This window comes from Psammomys obesus, unplaced genomic scaffold (assembly GCF_907164565.1).
Source record: "Psammomys obesus unplaced genomic scaffold, mPsaObe1.curated_primary_1811, whole genome shotgun sequence".
Taxonomy (NCBI): Eukaryota; Metazoa; Chordata; class Mammalia; order Rodentia; family Muridae; genus Psammomys; species Psammomys obesus.
In genome coordinates, this window is record NW_026587216.1 from 41,606,136 (window position 1) to 41,629,224 (window position 23,089).

Below are 23,089 nucleotides of genomic sequence, written 5' to 3' on the forward strand. Positions count from 1 at the left end.
AGGCATGAGGACCCTGTGGTGAAGCTCTACTGGGGAAGGGATTGTGCTCAATTGAGGTTTTGGCCCTGACTGACTTATGTAACTGAATCCTTTAGGCCTCTCCCTGGTTTAGGAAGCCCCCTCCCTAGGAATGGGAGAGGGTAGGTAACATAAAAGGGTTGATTTGTACACTTTTTCTTTCTTCTCTTTTTAAACATTAGTTCTTTGCATCAAGTCTTTTATTTCACTTGTTAGAAATATTGACTGTGAACTGTCAAATGAAATGACTGTTGTAAGAATAACCTGATTCTCCTGCATCCGACTTCAGTGCCTTCTTATGGAGGAAAGCAAGATAGAAGTCTTGACGTTCATGTAGGCTTTATGGTTATACAATTTCTAATGTAAAATGAAGTGAATAAATTTTCTTCAACATTGTGCTGACTCCAAGAAGAAGCATTAACCCACCAATGCTGCCTTGGAAGAATGGGACAAAGTTCAAAAACTGCAACAATTCGATACCTAAAGTTATGTACCTCTACACTGGCTGAATATTCCATATCATGTGGTTATTAAAATATGTGCACTGGATGATCATTAATGGCGAAAACATAGACTAATTACATAAACATCATTCTTGATATATTTACTTTGAAGATTTGTAATGTGAGTCTTGTTTACAGAAAAATGGAAATTTCACCCAAGGTAAATTGTATTAAGAACTAGACAGGCAGGCTTTAGTGGGATTAAGTTTGGCTTTCAAAGTAAATTAATTCTGCACACAAAGGAAATGACCTCCGTACTACAATGAGTCAATTCCAATGTCATTGTCTTCAGTCATTTAGCTCTTCCAGGAAGTGGTTATAGCACTGCACCAATTTAACAAGATTGAATTTGCAAATCTGAAAAAATTCCAGAGTATCAAGTGTTATTTATGAAAAAAGGTCGTAAGTATTGAGCAACTTCTGAGACCTTCTTTCTATACTCAGGGACAAAGCCAATAAGCCAAATTCAGGCATGTGTTGTCTGGTAACCAGGGAAGCTCCATTCAAGCAGTGTTAGCCTTATTTACCAAAACAGGATCGGGCCTGGTGGTACAGACCTGTTACTCTAGGTACTCAGAAAGGTAGAGCAGATTTGAACATTCAAGACCTGCCTGGGCTTCTTGGGAAGAACCTGTGTCAAAATCAAGGTGTATTATATAATGTATCAATTTATCAAATAGTGAAATATGTACTAATCAAAAAAGCAAAAGGAGGGCTAGAGAAATGGCTCAGTGATAGAGCACCGACCCAACACATCAGAGGGCTTAGGTCCAGTCCCCAGTACTGCGACAAATGCAGAAAATACCAGTTTGTCACCCAATCCCTGTCATGATAGTTACCTCTTCGCTATCTTTCTTCCTTCATTCCTAGCAACAATGACTGACACAACTTATCTTGCTTTCATAAGAGAGCCACTTTTTTAATAATTCATTTTATGCGTGAAGGTGTCAGATCCCTCGGAATTGGTGGTACAGACAGTTGCGAGCTGCCATGTGGGCGCTGGGCACTGAACCAGACTGTGCTCTTAACCACGGAGCCATCTCTCCAGCCCCATAAGAGAGCCATTTAATGAGTTAATGAACATAAATTTCTTGGTGGGAGAAATGTAGAGAGGCCAACAGCCAAAGACTCTCCAAACTTTTTACCGTGTAAAATTTGTGTCTTCTAATTTCAGGGTTAGAGCATTAAAACAGGCTCCTTCCCATTGAGGTTATTAGGGTCTATAAAGCTCACCTGCATTTTCATTTGTAAAGGTGCAGCTGCACCCTAACCAAATAGTAGTCCTAAGAAACCATCCATCAGAAAACGAGCTTAAAAGGAGACTTATTCAACAGAGAATGGGCAAAGTTGAAAAATTACTTCAACAATTAGGCGGTCTATCCATACCAGGGGATGGGTATTCATCAAAAAAAGGAACCCATGAAAACATTCAGCATAAGTCTTTAAAAAAAAAAAAAAGCAACACAGAAGAGTACTCAACTTCAATTATATCAAGGTCTAGAACAGTTGCACTATCCTGCCTCTGTCTGGAAAGGTTACCTAGAATGGAACAGGAAGTCACTTTCTGGTATAACAGCAAAGTCCTCCTTTATGGATACTGACAGCCAGATTTCACATAAATGTAAAGCCTTTTTATTTTATTAAATATAAATTATAACTGCACTTAAATCATTTCAATGCTATTTATTTATTGGCTCCTAAAGTTAAATGCAACCTACTACCCATAGAAGGCATACAGTAAATGCTACTATTATTAAAAACTCAGGCAGGCCTCTCAGGAAGCAGATGTAAAGTTTTAATTCACTGTGGGCATTTCTCTCACCGTCGACAGCCTTTGAACCAAGCATGGTACCACCATTCCTTTTTAAGTAGTTCAGGGCATATTACATGTAACATGAAGCACTGACTAAATATAAATACAGAAATTGAACACATGTAACAAAGTATAAATGAAACAAGGTTAAGACTAAATTTCATGAAAATTTACACAAACTGACTTTACTTCTAGACATGTCACAATTATGACAAGTTACAATAAAGTCACAACTGCTTTTAAGTAACAGTACCTAAAAGTTTTTGAATAACCAGTTATTTTTATTTGGACATCACATTCTCATTTCTATACAAGTTGGCTGGCTTTCAGACTGTAAATAAAACTTCTTGGGGAATAAGGATTGCTGTCTTTTCACAAGCACAGAGAGCAAACTTGATTCTCTCTGTATTACACTGAGACACGACATTAGTCAGCATGTAATACAACTCTCCAAAAGCAATTCCAAACAGTCCTAAAAATGGGTTTCATGCCGTAGTATACATTTTCATCCTCGATGTCCCGATTTAGAAGTATGTAAGTCTTCCCCCCTCCAAAATAAAAAGTGGCATTTAAAAAGTTGATTTAGAAAAACAAACCCAGAAACTACTTCAGAAAACAAATTCTATGATGTTCTGAGATGCAATCTTCCTGAGTCTGCTTTTATTTGGACCTAAGTTTGCAGCCAATACTGCCATATATATTGACTTAGGATTCACAATTCACAGTCCTTGAACACATAGTTCATATCCTACAGAATTCTGAAAAGATTCTTATATTCGCAACTAATTACACAACAAAGACTAATCATGTTTTGTATAAAATTTTATGTGAATTTTAAACAAAGTCATAGCTTTTTTTAAATAGTGAATAAGTGATGGGAACATATGCACAGCTATACAGAGATCACCACTGAATGCAGGAACAAAACTATCATTTGGTGTATATCAAATAAACTCCTAAAAAGCCTACTTGAATCTATTTATTTTCATTTACTTTAAGACAGTATTAGAAAGGACTGCAGGTAATCATGGAAACTGCTGCAAACACTTGACGCTACTAAGCGTTCTCTATCAGGCATGCACAGGTTACTATTTAAAGTTTCTCAGGTATGTATCTTAACACATATTTACAAGCCACAGTATGTTTAAAGCATTTAATAATTTAAATCCAATTATTTTATTGACTTAAGTGGGGACAAACAAAAAATGTTCTCAAATATATTAAAATCTTACTACTCAAATTGATATTTAAACTTATTACATGTTATTCCTAAAGTTCCAAAATTCATGAAACTCCTATCACAAATAAAGAAACATAATTTCTCAGCAGCCGTTTGTTTACCAACCACACACACAGCTTGCCAAGATTTTGGGGACTACAGAACAGTGACATGCTGGTAGCTACAGGTGACAAGAATTAAACAGAGCAGTCTCTTTTCATTCTGAGTATCTTTATTTCAAACTAAATAAAGCTTTTCATGAATACAAACTGGAAAAGCACATTTTCCCTTTAGGTAACATTTACTAGAACACTAGAAAGATACATAAACTAGGAACCTTTATTGTCTTTTAGGAGTAGCAAAACAAAATATCTCAGTTACACTGAGAAAATCATGAATGAGGAAGGAAGAGCAGTTTATAATTTTTTCCATTTGAAAACATATTTTAATTGCACAAAAACTTACAAACCCAGATTTATTGGTTCATGGTCACTTATGGCTTAAAACAATGGACCCAAAAAAATACTTCAGGCTAAAATAAATGTATGTGAATAGTACATGGACTGTTTATCTAAAAAAAGAAAAAAAAAATCATGCAGTAACTAAATATTCTCATGAACATTAGATCCTTATGATGGAGGGAATCTGCAGATGGGGATGGTAATGGCTTTTTTTTTTTGCCTTTGCTAATATTCCCAGAAAGATCCTTGCATTTGACCTTATCTGCCAATCTTCACATTCTTAAGTCACTGTTTACAAGACACCTGCGGTAAGGAACCACGATGCCTCCAGTGCAGGTACCTCAAGGTCCAACAGGATAAGACAGACAATCATAATGCTCTCATGTTGCACAGTCAATCTGGAATACTGGGCTAGCTAGGGTATCAATGTGAAGTGTTTAGAATGAACCACTGGAATATTTACTCTTAGTCTCTTTCAAATGTTGATCTGCCCTTCCAACTGGAGAACTGCCAGGGTAACATCACTGTTCCTGGTTTTGATATGCCCCTACGACATGAGAATTGAACTGAACTACAATGATTGTAATGTCATCTCTGTACATCCGAGCAAGCTCTTCAGGAAGACTAAGCATTTTAGAGAGTCGTTCATGATCGACAGCTCCGAACTCATTGTTGCCTACTGCATGGCGAATGAGGTGGGTTGCTGCATTCTGATCCTCAAAGACTGACGACATCTTTGCTCTCCTCTCTGTTAAAAGGCCGTGCATCTGTCCCAGAGTCACCTTGTACCCACCTACAGCTATTGGCTGTTGGTGATGCATGCCAGTTAAGTACTCACCCACAATCCTAACCACATCCTGTCTATGCATGGTCTCCCACAACCCATCAGTCGCCAACACTAGGAATTTATCCTGTGGCCTTAACCGGTGATAAGTTACCTCTGGCTCAGCTGTGAGATAAGGAGGTGTATGATAGTTAGGAGGGATAAACTTGGTATATTCATTGTCATTCAACTGGTCTGGGCCAGACTCTATCACTCTCTTTTGAAGGTCAATGCTCCATTTGAACTTGACATCTCCAAAAGCCCTAAAAGGCATCAGCAAGCCAAGCAGCCGATCCTGCTTTACCACGCTCTTGGCCTCATTCTTTGGGTGTTCCAGTTTCAGACGTTCTAGTTCTCTTTCGTTCTGAGCATTGTGGTCATTAGAGAGTGTGATCGCTGACCAAGAGCCATCTTCTTCTTGCACACCTAGCATGGCTCTACTGTCACCAGTGTTAGCCACATGGAGGTCAACTCCATCTACGTGGGCCACACAAGCTGTAGCCCCAGAAAAGGCCACCCGGAGCACCAGGTAATTGAGAAAAGAATTAGGATCACCGACTTGAGCCTCCAAGGAAATGTCGTTGTCAAGTCTCTTGAAAGCATTAATTAAAGCCTCCTTAACATCAATATCAGCTGACTCTCCAGTGTTGAGGTCTATAAGCTCTTGCCAGTAAGTCCTCAAGCTGTTGAAGTACAACTTGGACGCCTCCTTGCTGAAGTAATCATTGGGGTGCTTGTGCCACTGAAGGATAGGAAGCAGGGCACGGCCACTCTCCACCGCATTCTCAATTTCTAGCAAAGTCTCATGGGGTAACAAGGAAACAGCAATATAATAGAAGAGTCTTTCACTGACTGCCTGCGAACAAGCACAGCCCGCGTGACCATCAAACACGCCCAGGAGCATCCCTCTGGTCTGCAAGCAGGTAGCTGCACTTCTCCGGTCCTCGATGGGTGCATTTGCGGGCAGCTGATTGCTGTCAAATCCAAGAACGGAGCTGACATTTTTGCCATCAAATTCCGGCACTTTGAAACTGTATTCATTGGCTTTCAGGATGCTGTTGACTTGTGGGGGTGTGAGGTAAAATTTCTGTGGTGTAGAAGCATATCTCCTTCCTTGAGTACACTGCCACCAGCTCTCCCTCGGCCTACAAAAGGTGGCATACGCTGGATGGGGCGTGTACCTCAGACGAGCCTGAGGGACGTACGGAGGCGAACAGCAGAGGTGCTTGTGGTGGCAGTAACAGGCAGTGCCATAGACTCTGCTCAGCTCACAGTTACGGATGAGAGGGAAAAACAGTTGAGTTGGTGCTGGCATGACATCAGAGAACAGGGGCAGACTGGACGTTCTGACTGGGATTCCTAGAGAGCAAGTTAAGACAGACACACAAAGAGAAGTTACACTCTGGATTATCTGACAAACTCTGCTTTATTGAAAATACTTTCTAAAGGAATTTACATGAAAACTCCCGATCCTAGGGAATTTCTACAGGGTGTTGTATGGTAACTAAAACTCTCGGCCACTCACGACCCTAGGGCTGAACTACACTGGGCCCCTCTTTCCTTTGCAGCTCCGGGTGCAGCACAACTGTTCAGCACGCACACGTATCTGGCTGGAGAAAGCGGAGCAGGACGTTATGTAACACTGTGCCGCAGCAGCCTACCTGCCCAATCCCTATTCTCCTTCTCTATGGTTTTTAAAAGGGGCCTTAGATTTCCCATTTGCAGCTACTGCTAACATTTATGAAGACCCGTTCCTTAGCCTGTGGTCAGCTGCTGGCATGTAACTACACATGGCTATCACCGAACATATCCTCAACAAATTCGTATTTATTCATCACCAGTGAGTTACATAAATATACCTCTATATTAACACAAAGTTCATTTTAACTTCTATAGAACACTTTCCACGTGACAAAATTAAAGCAGAAAGTCCAGCATTTCTGCACCTCAGTGGATAGTCTCCTTAAGCTCCCTTCTCTATACCACTGTGCCAGCTTAGCAAGCTGAAGGGGGCTAGGTCTGCTGTTCACCAAATGATCCTGAAAACACAGGTCACCTCTCTGGGACTCTTCCCACTAAACTTAACTGACTACATGGATCAGATACTCTAAGGCCTCTTCAGAATTCATGCTTTTAATGCTTGATGTATTGAGGCTTTGAAATCAAATGCAGGATTTATTGATTCATTGCTGACTTTTGCTGTGCCATTTGTGATTGAAAAATTTTAAGTATTCTTGCAGATATAAAACTGGTTTTGGTAACAAAGCAATTCCTGTTTCAGATAATTAACCTGCTATCATTTCCCTTGCTTAGCTGTCATAAAAGTAGGTTATGGAAATATTATTTAATCTACTAGAGATCCCTATTCACTCCTCTGGAAATGTTTTTCTCTTTTGGTTAAAAACAGCTACCTACTTGTTATAGGAAACAACAACAAAAACCCATAAATTAATCCCAAGGTTTAGATTGAAACAATATAGCATTATGAGTATCCTCAAAACAGTATTTTATAATAGGCATTTATCTAGAAAACTTAAGGGAACATATATCTATTTCAAATAATGCATACAAGAAAAAGGAATCTTCATTAACACATTTTCTCTGAATTCCTAAAATATTGTCTCAAGTATTCATTTAAACTACAAGAAACAGACTTTACAATGCTTTAAATAAACAAATCTTATTATCAACTTTTTTTCCCAAAAGCTGAATCTACTAAGGAAAGAATTTTAAATATCGCAGTGCAGTGGTAGTTGTATTATTAAGTAATTTTCACATACTTTTCGGTGGGTAATTGAGGAAGTAAAAAGTAAAAACGAGGGAAGAAAACCAAACACTGAAAATTCACATTGGTGTCTGCTTCTGTGGAGCGCACCAAAATACATCAGCTGGTCAGAATGTCTTTCGCAGGTCGTAAAGTACCGGACTAGCCAAGAAGAGACCTGTTTCTAAAGAAAAGAGACACAACAGACGGGACTAGATTCCACAAGTAAGCCTTCTGGGATGGAAAAAGACATCCTCTAACAACAAAAATTTACCAGGACTAACCACCTAAACAGCAGTTCACACTGAGTACCTGAAAGTCATCCAAAGGTTAAGAGAACATGTCTGAGCCAGGAGACATGCGAAAGCTTTGCGCCACATCTGTAAGTTTGTATTACTTTAAAACTTAATGTGAGAGCTGGGAGATGGTAAGAGCCTATCCCTTTCCTTAAGTTCCTGTAGCTTTCACAGACTGTCTGCTTTTAAAGTAAATTAAAAATGAATGACATCTGGTTGTAAAAGAGCTTCATGCAGCAGGTGCTCCGAATATTTAAATTCAAGCGCTCTACACTTTTTTTCTTCACAGCAAAAGTATTTCAGATTAAAAGCCAAAATAGAGAGAGTGAATGATTTTTTTTTCAACTGTACCTTTCAGTTATTCAAAGCTTAGCATATGACTGCATCCCAATTCTTAAGCTCCTAACAGGTTTTTAAAAGGCATATTCTCAGGGAAGTTGAATTCATGAAAGCCTGATCTGTAATTAGTAAGCATTCTATCTGGTCAGTACCAATAGTATCTCCTCTCCATCAGAGCAGAAACAGTTACAAGTCAATCTTCTATTATATGCTTTGACATGATGTGTAATGAAATATTCTTAATACCCTTCTAAACATCCTGTAATTAAAAAAAAAAAATCTCTGTAAAATCCTGATAAACTTGCTAAATTAACAAAACAGAAGCCTCCTGATTAGGCAGAAAGAGTATCAAGGTAGTTGTTGGTAAACTGGAGCAATCTCAGATTCTTTCTTTCTTTTTAAGTTCGTACAACATCATGGCCCAGACCAGGCAACATTGTATGCAGCATCTCAGTCTTGGTAAGAATTGGCCGATACTGCCAGTGAGTAATAAAAAGATGTGCTGTAACCAGAAGCAGAGAGAACCCCATCCATTCCTTCTGATGTGCTGGGCAAAGCCTGTGCCAAGAAATTATTCCACTTCATCAATAAACCTATGGACCAAATCAATTAGAAAATGTCACCCGTGCACCTACTCTGGAGCTTTTTGGCCTTGCAAAGATTGTAACGCAAATGAACATAAATAACACACTAGTCATTCCATCTATCAGAACCTACGTTTATGTAATCTGATTGCATGAAACTCCCTGCATGAAGACTGGTGTTTTCCAGCATTTTCTGGAAATGCCTGGCTAGGCATTTCAAAGCTCAGTATCTACAAGAACGAAGAAACCATTATCCTTAAGACGCAAAGCACCACACGGCACTTGTTTGATCAGTTTCGTTCGTCCCTACCAGAAAAAAGGCACTTACTAAGATCTCAAAGAAATTCTCCCGGTCCAGAGCGCCCTTGTCTCCCTTTTCCCATCTCACTCCTAAATTCCATGAGAACCATCCATCCATACACAAGACCAGGCACCCCTCTTCCTGGGGAACCCAACACAGGTAGTTATGAATTACCTACCAATCCGTCTGGGCCCGGGACACACACACATTCTCCCGTCATCACAACACGGAGCCGACAACATCCACAACCCGCGCGGAGAAGGAGAGCAGCAGCGACAGCAGCAGCGGCCCATTGAAAGCAAGGCAGAGATGCTCAATTAAGAGGAGGCGGCGGCGGCGGGGAGGCGGGCGCGGAGGAGGGGCGAGGTCTCGCCGCAGCCCAGTGAATGGGCCGGGAGGGGAGGAGAGAGCCGAGGGGGGAGCGAGGGGAGGGGAGAAGAGGAACCAAACAAACCCACCCAGCCAGCGAGGCGGCGTCACGGCCCCGGGCGGGGGACTGCCGGAGCGCGGCCCGGAGCGCCGCGGCCGCTCCATGCAGCCGGCGCGCCGCGCCCTCGGGCGCACGGCAGCATCTTCAGGCCCGCCCGGCCCCACGCGGCGCCCGCTTCCGCAGACAGCGAGCCACGGCGCGGCCACGCGTGTCCGCGGGACCCAGAGGGCGCCCCGCGCGCTGACAGCTCGGGGCCGCCCGGGGCCCGCGGCAGCTCGTCTGGACCGAGGCCCCGCGCGCACCCGGCCCTCTAACCCGCGGTCGCCCCCCACGCGCGCCCTCCGCTTCGCCGCCCTGACGCCCCCTCGCGACTCGGCATCGCCGCACGGGGATACGAACCGGGCCCCGCTGAGCACCCGCTGCCGTCCTGCCTCGGGTGGCGGCCGCACCCCTCCGCGCGCGTCCTTCCCTCTGCACCGCGCAGCTCCCCGGCGCGCGGCTGCACGGCCCAGGCCCGCCCACTCCGCGCCCCTGCCGCGCCGGGCCACCACCCTGCCCCGCCCCGCGTCCGCCCGTGCGCTGTCCGCCGTCCGATTGGCTGCGCGACGGCGGGTGGGCGGGACCGGGGAGCCGGGCCCGGACCCGAGGAACAGGGGCGGAAGAGGGCGCCCTCCCCGCCGGCTTTGTGACGTCACGGGGGTCAGACAATCCCGCCCAATCGGCGGGGGCCGCCTCCTGGCTCCACGCGTGCGCGCGCTCCGCGGCCACGCCCCGTCGCTGGGGAGGGTGGGCCGCTCTGCTGGGGTTGGCTGCGCGGGCTCACGGAGGAGGGTGGACCTGGGCGGCCTCCAGCATCGCGGCGCGCGCGGCGCCTCTGGAGCCGGTTGCTCCTCGGAAGGCGGGTTTCAGCGAGAGCCTGTGACCCCCGCGGGGCTCGGGGGGTGCGCTCGGCTGATCTGAGCGCCGCGCCTCTAACCGCCCCGGGCTGTCAAGTGAGGGGTGGCGGAGGACCTCGGACGTGACTCGCTTCATTCATTCCAGGCCAAGTTGCTGAGCTTAGGGGCTTTAAGTTGTATTGTGTTTCCCGTTGTTCTCGGTGTCCCAGGGCTAGGGCGCAGCTGTGTACGACAGCGAGAGGAAGTTTGATTAAGGAATGCTTATCATTGTACAGAGTGGGCGTGTGCTCGTTTTCTCTGGAGGACTTTGAAATCAGCGTTCCCTCCTTGGCCCTGGCTCCTCCCAAGGTTTTGAATTAAAAAAAAAAAAAATGCAGTCAGTAAAAGTGGGAAGAGCACTGGACTTGGAATCAGAAGAACCTTTCACATCACCCCCTGTGACAAAATCCACCACGATACTCAGTTTTCTCATGTCAAGTGAGGTCAGATTTAAGATTGCATTACCACTGTAGGTGCTAAACCGCACAACGAGGGCTCTCCCCTTACCGCCATCCACAGATGTCTCTATGGGATAATGGCTTCTTCATTTACCTGCATCCACATAGATGCCATCTTCACGGCATAAACGTTTTGTGGGAGATGGTGTCCGGTAAGCAACTGTACTTCTGCCCAGTGTTAATGAGTTGACTTTGATTTATTGCACACATCTTATTAACTAATAAGTTTACAAATTGATGTGGATTAGATGAACTCCCAAGTTTACTGTGTTTTGTTCATCCTTAATTATTTAAATGTTTATGTAATAAGGGAAAAGCTTTATATAACCGAACATGCAATTCATAATCCCCAAGTCTTTCAAACTCTTTTTTTTCTAAACTGAATTTGCCCATCCCCAGGGGAGGCTTATGGACAGAGATGATGGGGGAGAGGAAGAATAAAGGTACCACACACAGGTACCTCTATTCTGCCTACCAAGAACAAGGTAAGATACCCACTAATCCCCTGCCTTCCTCTCTTGGAAAAGGAGATACATTTATCTGCTTTAATAAACAAATGTAAACATATATATATATATATATATATATATATATATATATATATATATATATTCCCAATATATCCCGATCCAACGGTTCAGTTTGGCATGAAGTTGTGGGTACATGCACACAGTAAGGCAAAACTGTCCTCAAGTAAAGTTTTGGGGAGAATTTTCCATCTTACATGTATGTATAATTGTGTGTGTATCTAATTAAAATCAGATGCCTTATGGGAAGGAACTTTAAAAAACTTAATCTAGCAAGCAGAATGGGTCTTGTATTACAACTCTTATCAACCAAACAACTTTTCTTGAACTCCATAAAAGGAAACCCCAAACAATAATTTTTCACCCTTCAGTACTCTCATGTAGCCTGCTGTCAATCTTGAATATATCTTGTTTTAATCTGCTTTGCTTTGATAAAGTTATCTTGCTAGTTTTGTAAATCTGTGTGAGCCTTAAATTCCAGTTCTCTGGAATAAAAGGCCAAGAACCTGGAAACACCTGACTGCTGCCACCAATAAGAATTGTAAACAACGAGATTCCAGAATTTATACCTCCACAGCAAATAACCTTGAAAGGTGCTACATTGGTCAGATTTGCTTATAACACAATGCTATCAGAGTCACCTCAAGTTCTCTTTTCAAACTGATTTTTATATCTGTGTGGGAAATTCCAAATTGTTTTACTATATCCAACTCTTTAGTTTTCTATCAGAATGGTATTGACTTCTTTAACTTATTCTTCTGGGTTCTGAATGACCTATCTATATTTGAAAATAATTCTGATTCTCAAAAAAAAAAAAAAAGTTATTCGCTACCACTAAATATAGTCAAGAGAATTTGTCATCAAGACTGAATGCCAAGATATTTCTGGAAATGGGATGAAGCCTACTCAGAGTGATGACTTTGAAATAAAGTTGAGGTGTAAGCTCTGTTCTCTAGTTACATGACTGAATGACACGCCACCCTGCAGCGGTTCCAACTCCTGTGTACTGGATGAGGCTCTCTGCCTTGATTCTCCTCTGGCCTGGTCTTACTCTCCTTCTGGATGGAGGCTACCCCATTGGGCTTGCTTCAGTAACGTTATTATGTGGCTGAGGCCAGGACATATTCATGGATTTTCCGCTGGCACTTCACTGAGCCACCAGAATACCTGTTGGCATTTCAACATTGAAAGGTATTGAAAAGTAACACTAAAACAACCTAAGATTGTTGTAGAGAAGGAACAGGCAAAGAGAAAGCAAGATATTTGAAAAAAAACAAAAAACAAAAAACGAAAAAAAAAAAACTATGGTACAAAGAAAGCACTAGGCAAAAAACAAAAACAAAAAACATGTCTCTCCTATGTAGATGCCTTTGAGATACTAACAGAGATAGGGAACTAGCAACATTTAAGTTGTTCTCTTGGCACACAGATGATCCAGTAGCCTTAGAGTTCCCAGCTCGCAAGCTTAAAATAGATCTACGTAAGGGTGTGAGAAGCTGTCAGCCTGATGGTTACTGACTGACTGGTTTTGCCAAAATCATTTAGAAAAAAAAAAAAAAGGCTGGTTCTCCACACTCGTGCTTCCCAACAGGTCTTCTGGGAAATCAGCAAATAGTAACTAAGCGATCAATGCTTGCTTTCTTGATGTTAAGTCAATTCTTGAAATTAATGGTACTTGGAGAATGTCTTAGTCACTGTTCTATTGCTCTGCAGAGACACCCTGACCAAGGCAACTTATATAAAAGAAAGTATTGCTTACAGTTTACAGGACTTGCTTATAGTTTCAGAGGGTTAGTCCATTCTCATGTCATAGAGTATGGTGGCACACAGACAGGCATGGTGCTGGAGAAGCTACATGCTGATCTCTAAGCAGTAGGCACAAAGAGAGACTCAGGCCTAGGTTTCTGAAATCTCAAATCCCACCCCCAAGGCACACAGCTCCAATAAGGACATGCCTACTTCTAACAAGGACATACCTCCTACCCCTTTGAAGCAATTCACCAACTGGAGACTAAGCATGTAAACATATGAGCCTATGGGAGCCATTCTCATTCAAACCAACACATCTCACTTCTCTGGCCCCTATAGGCTTGCAGCCATTTCATAATGTAAAATGCATTTAGTCCAACTTCAAAAGTCCTCATAATCTCTAAGTATCTTCTGAGACTCAAGACAATCTCTTAACTGTAACTCTCTGCAAAAGCAAAATTAAAAAAGCAAATCACATGCTTCTAACATACAATGGCACAGAATATGCATTACCATTCCAAAAGGGAGGAAAGGGAGCATAGTAAATACTGGACCAAAGCAAGACTGAAACCTAGCAAGGCAAACTCCAAACTCTGAATCTCCGCATCTGATATAAAAGGCTCTTCAAATCTACAACTCCTTCCGCCCTTGATGACTGCAACACACCTTTCTCTTGAGCTGGTTCCACACTCTGCTAGTAGCTCTTCTTGGCAGTTATTTCATAATGCTGATGTTTCCAGCATCTTGGGGTCTCCAACACAATCTAGGCGTCACCTTCATGATGTCACACAGTCGCATCTCTGGACCTCTGTGCTGGTACTGTCTTGCCAAGTGCCTGGCCCTTGCAGCTGTCCTTAGCTGCAGATGAAGATTCCACAGTCCCTTTACTCCTGTATCCTTGACTTTCAAGCCAGAAACACCTGTCTGAAGAGCCATGATTTTTTTTGGCTTGCTAGGGCTGTGGCCCGGGCCCCTTCTTTTATCACATTTGCGTAAGTTTTCAGTTGTTGGTTTTTAAAATGCCTTTTTCCAACATGGACTCTTAGCAGGGTGGGTTCTTGCCCTGAGGTTGATACTCTATTCCGTTCAGCATCAGGGTTTTCTTTAAACGTTTATCCCCTGAGTCCAGCACTTGGCTTCATTGCCTTTCCTGATGTTGCTTTTCTCCTTGCTCCACTTGTTCCTTTTCATTGCAGGTCAACGCAAGTGTGATCACTAATAGCCACGTGACACAGTCAATGCTAGGCTGTCTTGAAATCTCCTTGACCAACACCATTAATCCAAAATGCTTCCATTTAGCCTCTGGCAGATATTTTTGGGCAAGAGCAAAAAAGCAATCATATTCTTTGTGAAAATACCACAAGAATGGTCTCTAGGCTCCTTAACTAATACTCTTTCCCTATGAAACCTCTTGAGCCGGGCCCACATTGTTGTTGGTACCACTTCCAAGCTCCTACTAGGATAGCCTACTAAGTCCTCCTTAAAGTGTTCAATCACTTTTCTAGCCCAAAATCCTGAAGTCTTCCATGTTTCTCCAACAAACAGCAGAGTCAGGCCTGTCACAGCAATATACCACTGTCTGGTACGAACTTCTTTCTTAGCTCAGAGCTTAACACCTTGACCCACAGGCAATAGGCAGAGAGACACTGGGCTGGTGTGTTCTTATTAAACCTCAAAACCCACCCCATAGTGACACACTTCCTGCATCAAGGACACACCTTCTCCGACAAGCACACACGTACTCCAATAAGGTCACACCTCCTAGTCTTTCCTAGCTGTTTACCAACTGGAAACTAAATGTGAATATATAAGCCTATAGAGGATCATTTTCACTTAAACCAGCAGAAAGTAGTACAGTGAGCTTAACATTATCTACTGAACAGAAACAAAAACAGAGATTGTGGCTTAACATATTCAGACTAGAGGCTGCGCTAGGCTAGGCGCTTTCACATTTTTCTCATGCCATCTTTGAATAGGGGCCTGTTCTCATCAGATTTCAAGAGGTGATGCAGAAATCGAGGAGAATGATGAAATGGGCAGAGGGCTCCCAGCTAGTGGGCAGGCAGTTTCTTGTCATTCATTAAGTTTGCTGGGTGATAACCACTGTAAGTAAAGAACCATCTGTGTGAGGTAGTCTGAGACCCACAGATAAGCAGCCATTTTGCCTAAAGAACCTGCATTTCTTATTGTTGTGTTCCGTGAATGCATTAGGCAGGAAACCTTTGTCCTGACTTTTAAGAGAAGCTGTTCTTTTCAAACATGAAGTGACAAAAAAAAAAAAAAAAAAAAAAAAGTATGAAGGCATTACTGGGGCTGGAGACTATCTGTCCAGCATGCTCACATGGGTCTCGGTAGAACATTTCTGTTCCTTGTGTGGGGCCTCTCTATTGAATCCCTTATAGTGTGGCTTCCCCTGGACTGAGTGATCTAAGAGAAAGACCCTGACAGAAATTCAGCATGGACCTGCAATCTTAGAACTGACGTATCATCATCTTGAAGATAGATGTCTGTTCGTTACACAAACCAACCTTGGTAAACATTTGGGAGGGATTCCACAAAGGTGTGAATTCATCCAAGGACCATGCCGGGCCCTCTTGGAGCCTACTAACAGCTATCCAGGCATATTGAAGTGCTGCCTGTGCAATGCTGCCTTCATAGGACATTGGGCTCAAACCTGCCTGAGTTTAGCACCTTGAATTTAGCTGTTTCTAGCCCCTTTATCTTACAGCAAGGAGAATAAACATCAGCAAATGTGATGATTTTTTTTTTCAGTCTTACTCCAATCCCCTTTCCAATCACCAGGGCTGCCACAATTTCACCCATAAAACAGCGTACCTCACAACTTGAATCTTGAAATGAATCAAATCTTACGTCTAAGCCAGAACTAAACAATTGAACTTTCATAAACCACTAAGGAATTAAAATAATAAACCGAGCAGTTCATGTTTGCATTCTCCTTGTTTATTAGGAACAATTGATTATAATTTTAGTTCCAAGTACTTTTTATGTGGTGGAAACCATATAAGGAATAAGAAGATTTTAGTGTTTCTACTCCTTATAAAAGGAAATTGTCAGTGTATTGAGAATCCCATAAATATATTTTTGTGGAACATATTTCTACTGCACTGCTGCATGGCAGCCAGATTTTGTCAGAAAAATGAATTAGAAAATGTTGTTTTCCTGGTTTCAGGGAACTTCTGGGCTCAGTGTTCAGTTTTCAGACCACAAATCGATGACTCACCAAAAAAAAAAAATGACCAGGATTAATGAGCACAGAGTGTTTCATTTGCTTTCTGGCTCTCGCTGCTCTACCTTTTTGATGATTCCTGCTCTATACTGTGTCTGAAAATTCCATTCTCACTGGAACTTGTATAAGTCAGCATCATTAACAACATTTAGACACAGCTGCAAGCCAGTCTCTTAGCCAAGGTGGTTCTTCGGGACAAGAGTGTTTTCTACTTACTTCAGTTTAGAGCCACAAAGCCATGGCTGTGTACCTGTGGGGCTTGAATGTATTTGCAGCTTTATGCTCATCTCTAGGGCTGCTGTGGTCTGCTGTGGCATGCCGGGTGGCAGGTGGTGATCAGTTTGATATAGGAAAGAATCTTATCTTTACCTCTGACTGACAACAATGCAAGTATGTTTGAGAACCACTTCTAGAATGTTTTATGTATTCTGGGCCTCATGTTTCAAAAAGGGAGAAAGCGTCAGACCATCTGTGTCAACCGGCACTGTCAAGATGGCCCAGAAGGTAGAATCACATGCCACGGAGCCCGAGGACATGAGTTTGATGTCCAGGTCTGACACATGTGAGAAATGACTCCCACATTTTCTTCTCAGACGACCACCACGGAGATGCATGCGTGCACTCGCTCTAAATAAGTGCAATAAAAAGAAGAGCTTGTGGTGCAGCTGTTGGCTGAGCATTGACAAGGTGCAGTAACAAAAGTTATCCACAAAATCCTCAAGAAAGAAGAAAGACTGTCTTTCCATGACAGGGGAAGGAGCAAAATCAGTAAAACTGTTTCCTGGACCCATCCCTAAATTTGGGCTTCAGGATGATAATGGAATTTTCACTAACTTGTGGCAGAATGTTTTTTTTTTTTTTTTTTTTTAAGATGGTGGACAATGGTTCTAAAACCCCCAAATTCCATACGGTGAGTGATTTTTAATACTTATTTAGCTAAAGTAATGCCCATTCCATAAGTTTTCCGTTGTATTTTTCTCTCTGAAGTCATGATAATAATATGTGTGACAAGTTTCTCTAATTGCAAAATGAAACTTGACAGACTCAAACTTTTGTGGGACATATGCTTATATGTTACTTATTGATTGATCCTTCAAATCCGGAAGATTAGAGCCTTGTTATTAATAGTTACACATGAGGTGGGGGTGGAAGGAATATGCACTTGTATAGAAAGAAACACCTGATTATTGGCCTAATAGCTGACTAACCACATCTGCATTAGTGGAAAATTAATTTGCAAGAAAGAAAAAGAGATGTCTACTTGCTTTACAGCTAGTTTTAAGTGATTTTCTTGTACTTGTCTGGTGAGTATTGGTGAAAGAGAAAAGACCTGTGTCTCCCAAAGTAGAGAATGTGAATTGCAGAAAGCAATTGCCAATGTAGCTACCAGTATGGGAGGTCTCTCTCCCCAGCCTTGTCTCATTAAATAAAGTTTGAGGGATATATGTCTTCCACTTAATTCTGTATTTTAGACTTAAAAAGAGCCTTTGTATATAGCGTCTGCCCTTGCTCCCAGATTTTTGCAAGGGGAAGGGAGAAAGAACAAGCCATTGGAACTGTATGCCTAAGCAAGTCATCAGTAACAGAATCTTTAGCTGGGCAGAGCTGAAGGCCGCCTGCACAGTGTCCTCATCTAACTCTCTTGCTGTAGCAAAGCTTTCCGCACATTCAAGCATGGACCACTCTAGAACTGAACCGTACCCATAATTCCAGTGAATGTGTCATCTTTGATGAGGGCTTGAAGGGAACACACAAAGACTATTGAAAGATTGAACACTATCAAAAGATGCTTAGAGTAGCGTGGAATTCCCGAGGCTGAGTTCTGAGGAACTCAGGTGCCTTAACAGTGACCTAACAGGAACTTATCGGTCCTGAACTCCTCCAAACACAAGCGCTCTCAGAAAGCATCAAAGATTTCCTTGAAGACTTGCCAGGCAACAATTGCAAATAACAGGCTTCATTTCACTGGGCACTTGGATTCAGTCCCTGTGGAGACTCAAGCAAGAAGGCTCTGAGGTCAGACATCCTTCATGAAGTCCTTGTCCCATGTCGTTATGCTGTGAAGTCCCAGCCTTTGCTAAGCCTGCTTCCCACTCTACAGCAACACTTAATAGCTTAATGGGCCTTTGTAAACAGACAGACCATACATGCCGTGACTAAAAACTGCTACCCTTGGGTTTTAATTTCTAATATTGTTGTTTTCTGGAAAGATTGCCGTTTTCCTGGGGTGTTTTCTGTTGTTTGTTAGCACCCAAACATGAGTCTGGAGGATCATGATTGAGGGCTAATGGGTTCTTCCTTGAAACTAAATTTCTGTCAATATTTCCAAGCACAGTAGAGAAATAAAAGTATTTATGCAAATGACATAGCCTATTCACAGCCCTCAGACCTCCTCCCCCCACCCTCACCCCCGCCTGTGACCTTTAGCAATGGAACTTTCAGGAGGAGTTACTCTGCAGCCGAGGGTGAGCGAGTTTTTCCTGGTTCCTGCTGTGTTAAAGAAAGAGACAGGTAGAAAGAGCTGTGGCCTCAGAAGGGGCAGCAATAACCTGATCCGGTGCACAGAGCTGGGTCTCGACACCTGTCCGCCCTGAAGTGACCAGCTGGGCTGTTGGAGGGGAGAGGAACTGAGAAACCCTCTTTATGTCCTTTTATACATACTCCAGAGGAGCATATTTTATCATCAAAAGGAGGCGGAGGAGTCAAAAGGTCACGGCTCTCCTCTGGGAAGCCTTTGTAAAGTTGAGTTGCACTAACTTAAGGGAACACGACTTTTTTTTGTCATTAATTCATCCAACCTATAATTATTTGACACCTAGTGTGTGCTTGACATTATTCTGGACACTGATGATAAAACAGGACAATGACCCTATTCTCGTGGAACTCGCAGCCATACAGAACGAGCTTCACAGGAGTCCTGCACCGATCCTATCCTCTTAGGACACAAGGGATGCCCTGAGGCTCGGCCTTGGTACCTTATCACCCTGAGACCCACATTTAATATTCCTCCTCCCCCCGAGACTTTAGGATGTGTTTGTGGTACACTAAGTACCAAAGCGATAGCTTCCAGCTAAAATAGAGAGTATTTTTGACCTCTCAGAAATTATTATCATGGCTGTGAGGATCTATTTTCGTCCTGCTTTCTCAAGTTCATATTCTCTGTGGTAGCCAGCCATGAAACTGCCACCCTGCTGAAGGGTAATAGAATAAGCTCTGTATTATCCATGGCACCGCAGCCTTGACATGCTGAGAAGCAGGCTTTGATTTGCCTAAAGTCATTTTATGCTTTAAGTCTTGGGGCAGCCTCCCTGCGGTTTGGCTCTCCAATACATTCAACTTTTAGTATGCCTTCTTAAGGAGCAGGGGGACAGGGGACTGAAACTAGGACAGTGCAGCAAGGCAGATGTTAATAAAGGCTAGAGAGCTTAGATGAGACCAAAGCCTGCATGACGTGATTTGGTTGATAACGCTGTGAGCCTGCCCTCAGATTCCGGGAGGCTGCCTAGTGGTTTGTAGAGGAGGAAGGTTAGTTTTAACCTTAACCTTACCTTTATGTAACCCTTGTAAAAACATGGGACTCAAGCCCATGTGAGGCGTTGCCTTTCGGCTGTGGAATGATGGATTGTGTGAATATTTGCTTTTATATCTGGACCGTGCCTAGGCATTAGGGGCAGGGGCTCTCTCAAGTATGCAGATGACTCATTATCACCGAGAAGGCACCTTCACACTGGGAAGACCTGGCAGATATCTCTGGAACAAAAACCTGCTGACTATGGACTGAGAGGTGCCTCATGCTGAGGTGCAGGGGAAAGGCGCGGTAGAGTCGAGGCAAATTCTAACCAAAGAGTGTCCTAATATCTAACCCGAATCCAGTCAGAAAGCAAGCAGACAAATTCCCATTTTCAGACACTGTTCCTAGATCAGATGGCTTAGATCTCTCAAAACTGTCTATGTTGTGAAAGTCAAAGGAACAAAAAGACAAAAGTGAGGTGTCGGGAAGCTCTAAGTTAAAAGATAACAAAGAGACATGATAGGCTAGGGATTGAGGGTTGCGTCCAATCATAAAGGTAGGGAGAGTGGAGGGGGGGGAGGGAGGAAGAAAGACATTGTCACAAAGGACAATTGGGGGACAATGAGTTCTTCAGAGGCATCCGTAGGTCTCATTTTTTTTTTTTAATGGTAGAAAGAGATGAGAAAAATTCATTTGATGGAAAGTATTGTGAATCAGGAACATCAACAAAAAATGTGAGAAAACCAAGATAGCTTATGAGTAAGCCCCAGAATAATGAAGCCCAGGGGGCAGACAGGATTCTGAATCAGAGGGACACAGTCTCCTGCCTCCTTGGCCAACGCCAGCTGTGTGGAAGTGGACTGTTTGCCTAAACTTTATTCATTCCTTTGGGCTGCCTGACAATGTAGTGCAAACTGTGTGGCTTCAAACAATAGGAATTTGTTGCCTCACAGCTCTGGCAGCCAGAAATTAAAGGCGGAAGTGCTGATTGTCCCTTTAAAGCCTGTGTAGGAGGCCTTTCCTTGCCTCCTCCTAGCTTCTGCCAGGCGTAAGCCACCTCAGTGCTTCTGGTTTGACGCTCTGGTGCTTCCATCTCCACCTGTCTTTCACGGTGTTCTTCATCATTAGGCTCTTTGCCAGCCCTTCTTCTGCGATAAGGGCACCAATCAGACTGATTTAGGGCCCCACCTAATGACCTCATCTTAACCTCAAAATGTGCAAAGACCCTCCTTCCAAGTGAGGTCACGGGCAGAAGCTTCGGTATCAGGATTTCAACATCTCTTTTGGGTCGACGTGCAGCCCATAAACATCTCTCTATCTGTTTGTCCCACTCTCAGCTGGGCACGGGAGAGGGAGTGGGAGTTGTTGAATCAGTGTCAACACTGAGTTCCCTCAGCTCCGAGTCTGAAGTCCTGTGTCTCCAAGGCACCACTCAGCCTTGGGCAAAGAAGCCTCCAAGAGGCTAAAGGAGGAGCCGGTCCCTGGGCTTTCTGAAACGCCCACAGTTTGGTCATTGGTGGACGCCCTTAGCACAAGCAAGCAGTTAAGTTTTGTTCACAGTCACCCTCTTTGTTTTCATTCTTTGGATGATTGTTGACCAAACTTTTCTATAATTTTTTTTTTTTCTTGATTGCTTGTGTATTTGCGACAGCATCTCATGCATCCCAGGCTGGCCTCACACTTGCTATATTGTGGAGAGTAATATTGAACTTGCAATGCTTCTAACTTTGCCTTCCTTAGCACCAGGATGTGCACCACAAACTTGTTTAATGTGGTGAGGATTGAACCTACGGGCTTCATGCATGCAAGGCGAGTACTTTGCCAATGGGACTACATCTCCAAACCTCAAGACATTTTCTATGCTGAATTCTCGTTCTACAGCCCCATAAAATTATAAAGATGGGATTTTAACATTTGAAAAAGAAAAGTTTTTTTTCCTCCCATTTTCCCACAAGACTGCCTAAGCATCGTCCAGTGTTTGGCTATGAGCCTCAGCATCTGTTTTGAAGTGCTGCTGGGTAGAGCCTCTCAGAGGACAACTTTATCAGGGTCCTGTCTGCAAGCTCAGTGGAGAATTGTTCATAGTGTTGGGGGCTGGCACTCTCCCACAGGGTAGGCGTTGCTTGGGCATTCCCTCAGTCTCTGCTCTACCTGCTGTCTTTATCCTTGCACATCTTGCAGGTAGGGTAATTTGGGGGCTGAAGTTTTTGTGGGTGGGTTGGAGTTCCCCTTCCTCTACTAGGAGGCTAACCTACTTAGAAGGTGTCCTCTTCAGTCTCTATGGCCTCTGCTACTAGGAGTCACTGCTTGAATCCTCACATCCTCCCAGGAGCCCACGCTGACTTCGATCTCCAGCTTGTCACAGAGGTATGCCCACCCTCCATTTGTTTCTCTACAGGCCTTCTGTCCTCTCACCCTCGCTCTTCCCAGGTCTGTTCTCCACCCTCTTAACTCTCTGTGCTCCCTCTCCTACCTTGTTCCCTCTCTCCAGCCACTACCTCTGTGTATTCTATCTCCCCTTCCCAATTAAGATTTATGTATCCTCCCTTGGATCCTCGTATATGCTTATCCTGTACTTTATGGCTAAAATCCCCTTATTAAGTGAGTATATACCATGTGTGTCTTTGTGGGTCTGGGTTACCTCACTGGGGTCTTGTGGAAAGCAGGAGGAAAGAGAAAAAGGACCTGGAGGTGATAGGAGCTCCACAAGAGTATCAACAGGGCCAACTAACCAGGGCCCTGAGGGGCTTGCTAAGACTGAAGCATCAATCAAGGACCATGCATGAACTGGACCTAGGCCCCCAAAAGATATAGTAAATAGACAGCTTAGGCTTCATGTGGGTCCTCTAGTAAGAGAAGTGGGGACTGTATCAGATACAGATACACTTGCCAGCTTTTTGATGACTCCTCCCTGGTGTGACTGCCTTGACAGGCCACAAGGGAGAAGGACATGCTCAGTCCTGATGCAACTGATGAGCTGGGGTGGATGTTCTTCAAGCTAGAAAAAGAGAAAAGAAAAACGGTAAGATAAGAGAGACGTTCTGTAATGCATACCGTACTTTCCAAGGGTCCTGCTTCCCTCCTCCTGGCTCAGCCCTAGGCACCCAGAAG

General features: G+C 43.5%; 1 protein-coding gene across 2 annotated transcripts; it reads right to left on the minus strand.

The window, feature by feature from the left end:
* Positions 1-2,152: 2,152 nt before the first annotated feature.
* Pdp1 (pyruvate dehydrogenase phosphatase catalytic subunit 1) lies at positions 2,153-10,036 on the minus strand. 2 transcript variants are annotated; one of them, XM_055603247.1, is made up of 2 exons: positions 9,951-10,036; positions 2,153-6,196 (listed from the first exon to the last, which is right to left on the minus strand). In XM_055603247.1, the coding sequence occupies exon 2, from the start codon at positions 6,150-6,152 to the stop codon at positions 4,536-4,538; it is 1,617 nt and encodes a 538-aa protein (XP_055459222.1). In that variant the 5' UTR covers positions 6,153-6,196; positions 9,951-10,036; the 3' UTR covers positions 2,153-4,535. The 2 variants fall into 2 exon arrangements, with proteins under 2 accessions (XP_055459222.1, XP_055459221.1); XM_055603246.1 differs by lacking the exon at positions 9,951-10,036 and adding an exon at positions 9,300-9,620.
* Positions 10,037-23,089: the final 13,053 nt, after the last annotated feature.

Excerpts from the sequence above, each read along its gene's own strand:
- Pdp1 (XM_055603246.1), bottom strand. The coding sequence starts at position 9,414 with ATGGGCCGCTGCTGCTGTCGCTGCTGCTCTCCTTCTCCGCGCGGGTTG. Across the intron at positions 6,197-9,299 it reads TCCCGGGCCCAGACGGATTG|GAATCCCAGTCAGAACGTCC; the intron begins GTAGGTAATTCA and ends CTTGCTCTCTAG.